General features: G+C 37.2%; 1 protein-coding gene across 1 annotated transcript; it reads left to right on the top strand.

Moving 5' to 3' along the window:
- Positions 1-381: 381 nt before the first annotated feature.
- Positions 382-11,532, top strand: LOC140926192 (uncharacterized). Its single transcript, XM_073375973.1, has 14 exons — positions 382-533; positions 1,805-1,839; positions 2,085-2,335; positions 3,664-3,878; positions 4,635-4,793; positions 5,117-5,221; positions 5,550-5,660; positions 5,760-5,813; positions 5,931-5,947; positions 6,155-6,343; positions 7,923-7,977; positions 8,148-8,330; positions 10,753-11,444; positions 11,521-11,532. Exons 1-14 carry the CDS (start codon positions 410-412, stop codon positions 11,530-11,532), a joined length of 2,202 nt encoding a protein of 733 aa, XP_073232074.1. The 5' UTR covers positions 382-409.

The following is an 11,532-nucleotide window of genomic DNA, read 5'->3' as shown; positions in this document are numbered from 1 at the left end:
AAGTACAAATTTTTAAGAAAATAATGCTTTTTTCGTGAGAAGGACTCTTAAACGCTGACAAACGTCAACAACTAGCTAAAACTATAATTTGTATATGTTTGCATTGCTCGAAATCGCGCGCATTGACTAAGCTTATAACCAGAATTCTCTGTTAACTGAACAACCAAAATGAACAGTCTACTCTTATTAATAACAAATTTTACAAACTACAATATTATTAAACACAAAAAATTCTTGTCTTTTAATTTTTTTTCTCGTAATTTTGGTAACAGCATACCTTAAGCTCAATATTATCTTGCAAGATTAACACAGTAGTTTTATTATGATTGTGTTTTAATAACTGTATCATTTGGTATTTAAAGTACAGTAACCAACATCACTCCTGGCAGTGAAACCATCTCCTGCTACCATGGCAACCAACTCAGAGAGACAGACAGGTGAAAAACTCACAGACAGCTTGTTAATGGATATATTGACCCCAGGATATCTACCTGATGTATCTGCATTACAGGTGGCACCTGCTGCATACCAAGGTAAGTACCTTTAGAGAGAGGTCAATAAATTATTATTCCAGATTACTCGTGTAATTTTAAAAAAGACTTTATAACCCTTCACTTATGAATTTGTATTGGAGGACAAAATTTTAAGGCTGTTTTTTAATTGGCATTGGGATTGAAAGGGGCTTTGTCAAGCTATTTGCTATCTTTTTAAAAAGCTAAAACTTTGTTTCCAGCTATTGAATTCCAAAAAATAATGATGGTCCAGTTTTGTTATTTAAGACTATAATGTAGGCGTTGAACCTGTTTCCAGTCATCTGTTGCAACTGATGGCAAGGATGGACATGAATTAAAACTTGAAAAAGTTTTGGGCCAACTTTTTCAAGTTTTGATGCCTTGCCTGTAGAAAGAGAAAAACAAAAAAAATAATATATATTACAGAAAAAAATATTCTTCATTACCAACAGTTTGTTGAACAATTTGCAATGAAAAAATTGTAATGGTTGGGGCCTCCTGATGAAACTTGTTTGATATCCTCACCATATCTCTAATGGAACATTTTTGTGTATGGGTAAGGGCACCGAGTAATGACATATCGTATTTTCTTGATTAAATACCGGTCACCAATTAAACACTGGCCTCGCAAAAATGCTGGGTCAAAACTGCTGATTTTTAAATAATGATGCCTGGGGTGTTCAATCCGAGCTCTGACAAGGTTACAAGCACCAGTTACAAGTAAATATAATCTCGTGAACAGCACTGCTATGAAATACAAAGTACACTAGTATGTTGTTTTGGTATTTTCATAAAATAATGTTCTTAAAAGGAAGGATACCGCTGTAACATAACTATGATGGATACTGCACATCAAAATGTGCAGTAGCATAAGACTGTAACTTTGGGTAATGAACGTACAGTTGTCATCCTTGGAAATCCTGGGGCAGAACAAAGGGTAAAATCATCCCACCTCACAAACTGCTCCTGGGTCTCTTAGGATCAGTAATAATCAAATCAACCTGAAAAAGTGACGGAGAATTGCATTTCATTAGTAAACGCGAGACCCTGATTAAACGCCCAGGTCGAGAAAAGGCTGGGTCAAAACTACCAATAATTAAACAAACGTCAGGGATGTTTAATCAAGAGAATACGGTAAGCACAGAATTGACCAATGACAACAATATCCTCTTGACGTATAAGCCTCTTGAAAGTGGAGGACGTAATAATCAGAAATGTTTTAGAGTGTTTTGCTTGTTCAGTTAACAGTAATGAGAAATAATAAGACATTACATAATTTTTATTCTTTGTAGGTCCTTACCTGGAAATTCTTGAACAACCTAAACAGGTAACAAAATAGAATAATGTAATATTTTTCTTCTACATTTTTTCCAAGTGAGGTTTTGATGTTAGTTGTTAATGTGGTTCAATTTATTGTATTTGGTTTGCGTTTTATTTTCCTTTGTTTTCATAGCCAACCATACTTTTCAATTTATACAATGGAAATTAAAACTTATCTGCATGAAGGTTAGACTTGAACCACAGCTTATGCATGCCACTTTAAGTGTAATATTTTTTTCTTTGTTCTTTTAGAGAGGCTTTCGTTTCCGGTATCCTTGTGAGGGCCCATCTTATGGAGGCTTACCAGGCCAATATTCTGAGAAGGGCAAGAAGTCATATCCCTCAGTCCAACTGAATAACTATCATGGCCCTGCCCGTATTGTTGTGTCATTAGTAACAGTCAGTGAGCCTTACATGCCACATGCACACAGTCTAATTGGAATGAATTCCAATGATGGGGTGGTGACAGTACAGATTGGCCCAGAGCATGGGATGACAGCAAGGTATTGTAACTTGGTCATTGTAATTAAGGTTAAGACAAACATGCCAGAAATATGCCTTTGGAAAGAGTTTTTTGAATGGCTGCCACACAGAAATTCCTGTGTCTTTTTATGGGAGGTCAGAGTTCTCATTTATGTTCAGTTTTATACAAATGTAGATCTTTCAGATGGACTGCAAGAGGTGCTAGCTAGTTTCTGGGTTGGGGGGAATTAAGTTGCTTTTTGAGACTTTGTTTTGAGCATTTTGAAAAACTTGGTTATTTTTCAAACTTTTAATCTTCAAAAGTAATTTTTTTTAAACAGAATACTTTATTTTTCAATTTTTAGAATGGAAATGTGGGATGTTAAAAGAAAAAAAAGGAGAAAGAAAGTTGTAAATCCATATTATTTGCTAGGATTGATGCATGATGTTTGCATCATGATCTTTCAATAGTCATTTACCAAGCTCAAGCTTTCTTTGGATGTTTCTTAGAAACAGATTAACTAAAGACTTCTTTCTTGTCAATGTATGTTAGATAATGGATGTGTTTATTACCTAGTGAAGAGAGCCTCGCTCTCTTGTGCCATGAATACTACTTTTTGGCCACAGAAAACAACTTATATTTTAAGCAACCCTCAAAGACAAAAGGGCCACACAAAGAGGAACAATGCATACCTTAATCTCCTTCAAGAGAAAAAGGATCTGAGATCCACCCCTTGTAATTAGAAGGAGTCCATCAGTAGCTCGGTAAGTAGCCTGTGTAACAAATGTTTCCATGCAGTTTCAGATCAAAGAACGAGGAACAAGAGTCAAAGACCGAGCGAAAAACCAGCTCTTGTAGGCAACTACCTCCCATAAGCCATCACCTATTCAAAACACCAAGATTTTTGCTGTCAAAGCCGTACAGTTGAAACCTTTCACAAATGACCACCTTCTGTAACTGACCACAACCACTTTTGGGGCTGACTCTTAAATTATTTTCGTAATATTGTTTTTAACCTCCTGTAAGCTATGTTCTTATCTCTATGTTTGCTCCACGTACTGTCTTACTTAAAGGATACGAATCTGAACTTTTAATGACTGCAGGGAACTACACAATCGTATAGACCATCAAGTGGGTGTGTCCAGACCTGACTTCTCAGGAGGGACCACCTGTTGTTCGATTCTTGTAAAAAGATTACCTATCATAAGCAACCACTTAGTTTTTGCATTTTGGGTCGTCACTGGTCAGAGGTTCATTTTTAGAAGATTCTTTGACCATCAATAGCTTATTACTGTGGTTATTTAATACATATGATTGTTAATAATATATATTTTTTTGATGATGATGATGATAATTTTTCAATTTTAGTTTTCCAAACCTTGGTATTCAACATGTAACAAGGAAGAGTGTGTCTAAAGTGCTGATGGATCGATACGTTAAACTTCAGACACTCCACACAGCAACCCTCAATGCACTAACAGTGGACAGCAAGGGGTTTGATGTGGATGCAGCGATGAGGGATCAAGGTTTAGCTGATGGTGATCTGTCAGAATTTAATAAAAATGTGGCTGAAGCAATTGTGGGTGAGTTACAAAAATTTAAAAAGAATAATTCTAATGTACAGTTTACTTCAACAGCTGTACCCTTAACAGTCTGCTCATGTAAAACAATTTAATTTATTACACAAATAGAAAATTGAAGAAAAATGCAAGTTTGTGATATTTTTTCACAATCATTTTTCAGTTGGCATACATACATTTATAACACTAGCATTTTACTTCTAATCAAAATGTCCACTCTTCAGACCCGAGCCCTGAAGTTGAAGTTTTGATGTTTTGTTTTTGGTCTTTTTTTAGTCAATATGGGTTTTGACATCTAAAATAAATGTGACAAATGTATATGTTACAGGTAAAAATTAAATCCATGTTAAAATTTTTAACATAGGTTGATTCTCATCAAGTTCTTTTGTCTCCTAAGGCCAGGGGCCCGTTTCTCGAAAGTCCTGGTAACTTTTTGGGCCCGAAATCAAATATTCAAATCGAAATATAAAGAATGAGAGTGCGGATCCTGGCTAGCAGACTACTCCATTTTGTTTCACTAACTGATAGTTTTATCATGCTAGATGCAAAACTATTGAAACCTCGATCTTTAATGTAAACGGAGACAGCTTACCAGGCCCCTTAATTATCGGGACTTTCGAGAATCGGGCCCCAGGAGTTTTAAAATGGCTGTATCTTGTTCATCTTAATTAGCCAATTAACACTGAACAGTTCCTGTCATTTTTAAATCAGACAGTCAGTGGGTGCAGGATAACGGAGTTCTATTTATCTGATTTACAGAGGAGGAGTCTCGCAAAGTGCGACAGATGGTGGAGGAGCAGAAGACTAACATGAATTTAAGCGCTGTGCGACTGTGCTTTCAAGCCTACCTTCCTGATGAGACTGGCTGCTTCACTAAAGCATTGCCACCTTGTATCTCAGATCCAGTTTATGATTCAAGTAAGATGATCGCAAACTTGGCTTATTCATACATGGACACAAATGCTTGCAAATATTAATGATACTTCTATATCCTATTCGTCCGTTGATGTTTGAATTTATAGTGTCAGCTCTTCTTGGGTGTTATTTTAAAAAACCTTAGTGTTCATAGAACTGGGTCATTATTATGCCTCCTATCTCCCCATATTCAGTTGGCAATGGCTTCTTGCCACTTTCTCTTTGTTTCCGTAGTTACTATTGTGGTGAGGTTTTAGCTGTAGTCATAGGACATGCATTGTGCAGATTGTCTGTTATATAACCCTTGGCTGTTTTTTCCCAATCAGAAGCCCCATCAGCCTCCAATCTGAAGATTTGTCGCATGGATCGCAACACTGGATGTGTTTTAGGAAATGATAAGGTCTACTTACTTTGTGACAAGGTGCAGAAAGGTATATCATTGTAAAATTTCTGTACATATCAGATGACATTAGACAGAGTGATTTCTAAACTGTCTTTCTACATTTTGTCAATATTAATTAGCAGCCGACTATCAAAGCATACATGTAGGCATGGTTTCTGATGTCTGTGAGTTTGAGAGTTTGTTATGGTGGGTGTGTAACACTGGTATCCTGGAACCCATGGTCTACACCAGACCATGTTATATTATTACTATATTCCCCAGGTTAACCAGTAATAGTTGTTGTGAACTCTTTGACTCCAAAATCCTCATCACTCATGTGTTTCTTATGTTTTGTGTATGTCTCTAATGTGTTGCAGACGATATTGAAGTTGTGTTTTATGAGACTGACCCTAGTACTGGCAAGAGGTCATGGGAAGCTCAAGGAATCTTCTGTCCCACAGACGTCCATAGACAGGTGCAGTTTATTGGCAAAAAGGATTATTTGAAATAGCCTGTTTATTTAACATTGATGATTAGAGAAAGTAGATAACATCTTTAATAAATTTTATTCTCAATTTGGTTTCAAGGTCCCAAGTTTTTCAACTCGTCAAATCGTGAAATTCAAAACAATGAAAGTATTGGTTTGTTTGGTAAAAGACGTGAAAAGAACTCGTTCTTTCTTGCCGACATATACTCTTGGTTGAGCTACATGCTTTTTCTTTTCTTTTCGTTAATTTTGTAATTCATTTTTCATTCAGTACCCTTAATTCACATGGTATAACCCATATTCTCGGGAAGCCTGTAGTTCATAAGCCCATGTCTTCTAATAGGCTTCCTTTTAATTGCCATTACCAATAACTTTGAACATTTGAAAAATAATTTAGAATAGTGTCTAACATCGTTAATATTTTAGAAATTTATTGTATATTGTGAATTAAAAATGGTTGCATGGTAAAATAAATGAATGAATGAACTATTATAGGTTGCCATAGTGTTCAAAACGCCTGCATACTGGAATGTTGCTACTGAAAGTCCTGTTAAGGTTCATCTTGAACTGAGGCGGAAGTCAGATCAGGAAACCAGTGAACCTGTGGAGTTCACTTATGAACCACAGATGTTTGGTAGTGAACCAGTGAACCTGTGGAGTTCACTTATGAACCACAGATGTTTGGTATGTGGCTCAGATTAAGGCAGAGTTCTTCAGCTGTTGATAACAAAAGTTTTAACAGAGTCAGGGAAAGTTGTTTAATTGTGTAAAAAATGAGCTACGATTTTGATGGTCAATAATTATTTATCATCATTCATGTCCTGCAAAGTCAAATGTGTGGACATTTATTTTGCATTAAAAAGAAAACATGTGGACAGAATAAGGTGCGATTTGCGATCCATAACTTACTGCACGGACCAAAATTCTGCAGCTCTAAATCTTTTCATCTCGAAACAATGATGAGTATTAGAACCTTATAAATCTAGATCTGTAAACCCTGAGGACTTGGATATTGACTTCGTCCTTCCACACTTTAGCCAGTACCTGTGTTTATTTGAGAACGAAACTGATGAAAACATTTAGCAAAAGGAAATACTTCTCACGGAGAAAGGCAAAGGAGGCCCTCGAGAAAGCCGCGAATGTCGCAAGAATCCCAAAAGTAACAAGATTTTTTTACTTGCAATAGAAAAGATAGGATAACAAATATCGCAAGATTAGCGAGAGTAAAAAATTTTTTAATGAATAACAAATTAAGCAAAAAAAAAAAGACCTCTAAAGTTAAATGGCAAAGAGACCTTTGACAAGGTTGCAACCAACAAGAATTGCAAAAGAAACAAGAAACTGCTATGTTTGGAACACTCGGGAGCATAATTGACATTACATTAGTTATTCTTGGTATTCTTACGGTATTTGTTACGGAGTCTTTCTTGAGAACCAAAAAAATTCTTGTTACTTTTGCGATTTTGCGAAATCTGCTGGCTTCTGACTTCTTCTTTTCCTTTCCTCTTGATAAGTCGAGAATTTTGTGAAATTGGTTATTCGTGCTATTCTTGCGATATTTGTTACCGCGTCTTTTTTGATAAGAAGAAAAATTCTTGTTACTTTCGCGAAATTTGCGGACTTCTCGGGAGCCTCTTTTGCCTTTCTTTTGTATAAGACTGAAGTTTTGTCAAATTTGCTTTTCTTGCTTTTTTTTTACCATATTTGCAAGTAAGGGTCTGACAGTATTTTCTTGCGAATCGTTTTTTGCTAAAATTGCGATTTTTCAATCCTGGATATATCTCGTGTTTTTTACAAAGAGCAACGAAAGAAAGATAGAAGTGACCTCGAGCCAGACACAGTGTCCAGTTTCCGAAATACTCCAGCGTTACATTGGAGAGCAAAAACTTACAGTGCTCTTAGTGTTCACCGAATAAGTTTTCAACATGGTGCATTTGATTCCACTTTAACGGAAAACCTTTTAATGTGAGCCAGTAAAAACTTTTCTTTTTTGACTCCTGTCAAATGACTGTCAAATCGTGCGTGTGTCCTGCACTTGTTTCCGGTTCCCCAAACAGGAAGCCATATAATAAACATCTTATTAGCCTCGTTTTCTCGTACTTTTTCCATCGATTTACGGCCCAAGCGCGAAGCCGGTCCGTAATTTACAGTACGGACCGAGAACTCGGCCAATAAAAGGTATTTATTCCCCTGAATGGGGGCAGAACAAGTCACGTCTTTCCTTACAAAAATGTTATTGTTGCAGAGTTTAATTAATTTGCAGCTGATTATCAAACTTTTTAAAGTCATTTCGGTGATGAACTCTTTCAAGAAGTGTGGTACAATAGTTTCATGTTGATTAGTTTATGATTAATTTCACATGCTTCATGGTTTTTTATGTGAATTTTATAGCCGAAGCTTCCTTAGCGTACTATAGACAATAAAATAGTTTCATTATTGAATGGAAAGAGTTGGTTTTAATAAGATGTAAATATACTTTTTGTTTTAGACAAAGAGCAGATTGGTGCTAAAAGACGGAAGGTGATTGCTCATTTCTCAGACTATTTTAAAGGGGGAGACAGTGGCCCAAGCAGCGTCGGTGATACTGGTGGAGTAGAAGTATTTGATAGTTTTGCTTCCTTTGGCTCAGTTCCAGTCCTTGGTTTGACGGATTTTCAGCCTCGTAATCAAGGTGAGCTAAACAGTAACTTTTTATGAACAGGATGAAATCTGACGTTGTTTTCTCTGCAAGCGGAACCATGGCACGTTTAAAATTTTCGACCCCTTTTGTTCTCGTTGTCACTTGAAAAAACAGATTCTATGTTACCTTGCGTCTGTCTAGTAACAGATCACAGATGATGTCAAAATGAAGGATGAACAGAAAAGTTGTCACCGATGTTTTTGCATCTTGAGCTACCGATTTTGGTCATGCTAAGCAGCTTGGCCCCTCTATTCGCCGTTTCGATCCAGTGGCGGGAAATTTAAGTGGCCATCACACAATCACCGCGAAATTGAGGGCGGGTCAACTCAGCAGGATCTAAAATGGGGTCTCATGATACTTGATGATTTTAAATACAGTCGAACCCCGCTATTTCGAACTCGGTTAATTCGAAATCCCCGCTATTTCAAAGGAAGATCGAATTCCCTTGGATTTACCCTTCCCCTTTACGCCTCCCCGGTTATTTCGAAACCCCGCTATTTCGAACTTTTTTCCATTTCCCTTGGGACTTCGAAATAGCGGGGTTCGACTGTATACACAGGACGAAAAATCCCGGCGAAAAATCAAGTATCCGTAAACTTAAACGTGGCACAAACACGTGACTCCGTAGCGGAAACGTAGCGGCAAACGCGTGTTTCCGCTAGCGGATACATTACGGTTTCTCATGTTTCCCATGATACATCGCTTCATACTATATTACCAAGCTTCCGAACGCACGTGATGCCGTCAGTTCAACAGGGACATGACAGTTCAACAGCAGCGGAAAGCGACTTGTTTTGCAGATAAAACTTTCTGTACCTTTGCTGTGTCGATCTATTTACGATTTTCGTTTTACTGTTCCAAATATATCTCTTGTTAAGTCAAAGAGAGTGTTTTGGCCGCCGATTATGAGTTAACTAGCCTTTCGACAGCAACGCAGTCCACACAAATGTCTTAGAAGCTAGCGAGGAAGGTCTTTGCTTCAGTACGTCCTGTTTTAACGTGCGTCGATAAAGCTCTCCATGGATTAACAAGCAATTTTCACTTACTTGTCTTGAAATAAATACATATTCTAGGAGTGAGATTTCTCTTCGTCGCTTGTTGGTGATCGCGGTGTTCATATTGTCATTTCAATAATTCATCAACGGTTCTATTCAAGCCATTACGCTGTTGTTTGCGAAGTGATAAACTTGTTTATTGCCTTGTTTGGATATTCTGCAAAGATCAATTTTTAAGCTTTCACGTGATTTGATCCGCCAATCAAATCGTACTTTTTAATGGTTTCCTCTCTGACTTTGTTGAGATCACTTCGTGTGTATTTACTAAACAATTATTCTTTTCAATCTCGGTGAATAGTGGCTTTGGGAATATTTACCCTTCCCGGTAAATATTTAGCCACTATTTACCTCGATTTCAAAGAATAATTGTTAATTATTATTATTATTATTATTATTATTATTATTATTATTATTATTATTATTATTATTATTATTATCTCTCTAATGCACCTTATTTAGAGAATATATAAAATCAACGACGAAAACAGGGGCCATGTGTGGTTACGTGGGAAGGTCTCCGACCGTGCATGTTTTTTGGTTTTTCGTTCATACAGTGCGACTAATTTACGAGTGCTTTAACGGCTTTGATTTATTTATCATCACAGCAACAAATTTTTCTGGTGAACGAAATCCTCCATTTAGTGGCCACGTCATTCAAGCCATATTATATTCAATAACATTAACCAATCCTATAAAAATATGTGAATTTCACATATTTTGTACACCAGTTTTGCTCGAGGCGACTTATTGCCAGACTCAAGTAAAACTAACGACGAGAGAATGACTGGACAGCCTACAATTTGACTAACAATAATTTTTTGACTGTGTAACTCTGGCACGGACCGAAACGCATCAGTGACATAACGTGTGTTCATAGCCAATGCCATCGCGCCTTAACTGACAGACAGGTCAATAACCAGAGTTTAATACCAACCGCACAGGTTGTCGAAACGTCAGTCACTGTTAACTCTTCAACGGAGTGTCCGTTGGAGAGACTATGCTGTCAAGTATAACGGTCCCATTCATTACTACGTTCACCCGGACGATCATACTCAACCTACTTATGAAATACTCCAGGGTTCAAACATTTCACAGAAAATTCAACAGTCGTTATTAAAATATTTTGTTGTTTGCTTTGAGGCAGGTGCGCGTGAAATTGATGAGGTTTCAAATAATCGATTAAAATGTGCGGACGTCTCAGGAATTAGATTTCCATTTAATTACAACCTCTAAAAATAACTTAAGTGAAATTCACATATCCCGGCCAACGCACTAAGATTCCCTGTCTGTCTCAATATTTTCTCTTGATCCCATTAATATGTAGTTTGTTAATATTCTCTTCACTATATTTTGATTAGGTTTGTCGCCAGTGATCATCAAAGATTATTCATTGAGGAACGACACAGGAGTTTTTCGCAGCACAATAACCAGTAAAGGTGGAGCAGTGGTTGGCGGAAGTGTCAAACTAACTTTCCCGCCGGGAGCTGTCGACAATTCCATGTCTGTGCACTTAACAGTTGAAGACCCTTCCAAGTTCTATGGACATTTGGTCCTTAAGGATCTTGAGAATGATGTCATGTTTGGCGCTTCCATCATCAAGCTCGAACCCAGTGGTACATATTTCAGCAAGCCTTTGACGTTGACAAGCAAGTTAAACATGAATCTTAATCGGCATGACGTTCTCATATTGCACGGCTCAAAGACTGGTGGCGAAAAGATCACCTGGCAAGACATCACTCACAAGTCAAAGATCAACGAAGCAAACACAGAAGCAGTTATTGAAATTGAGCACTTTTCAATCATTGCAATTCTGTACAGATTGAGCAGATTAACTCTGCTTCACACCAAAGACATTGTATCAAGGCTCAACCTTCTAGCATTTAACTACACTTTGTCAGTTTTGGTCAAGAAGAGCAATCCCTCTTCAGTGTATGACGAACTTGCTCTATTGTTTGTTAGCCAAGAAATCTACCAAGAGCAGTTCTATAAAGAAGACGAGATGTCGTCTGCTTTGATGCAACTAAAGATAGAAGGGTTTGAAGAGCTGCATGTACGCCCCAGTCAGGAAGAACAAAAGAGCATCTACAACAATGAAACCCTTCAAATTAATGTTCGACTTGGGGAAGACTACCAACTAG

This window comes from Porites lutea, chromosome 2 (genome assembly GCF_958299795.1).
Source record: "Porites lutea chromosome 2, jaPorLute2.1, whole genome shotgun sequence".
Classification (NCBI taxonomy): domain Eukaryota; kingdom Metazoa; phylum Cnidaria; class Anthozoa; order Scleractinia; family Poritidae; genus Porites; species Porites lutea.
This window is presented reverse-complemented; position numbering and strand designations above follow the sequence as displayed.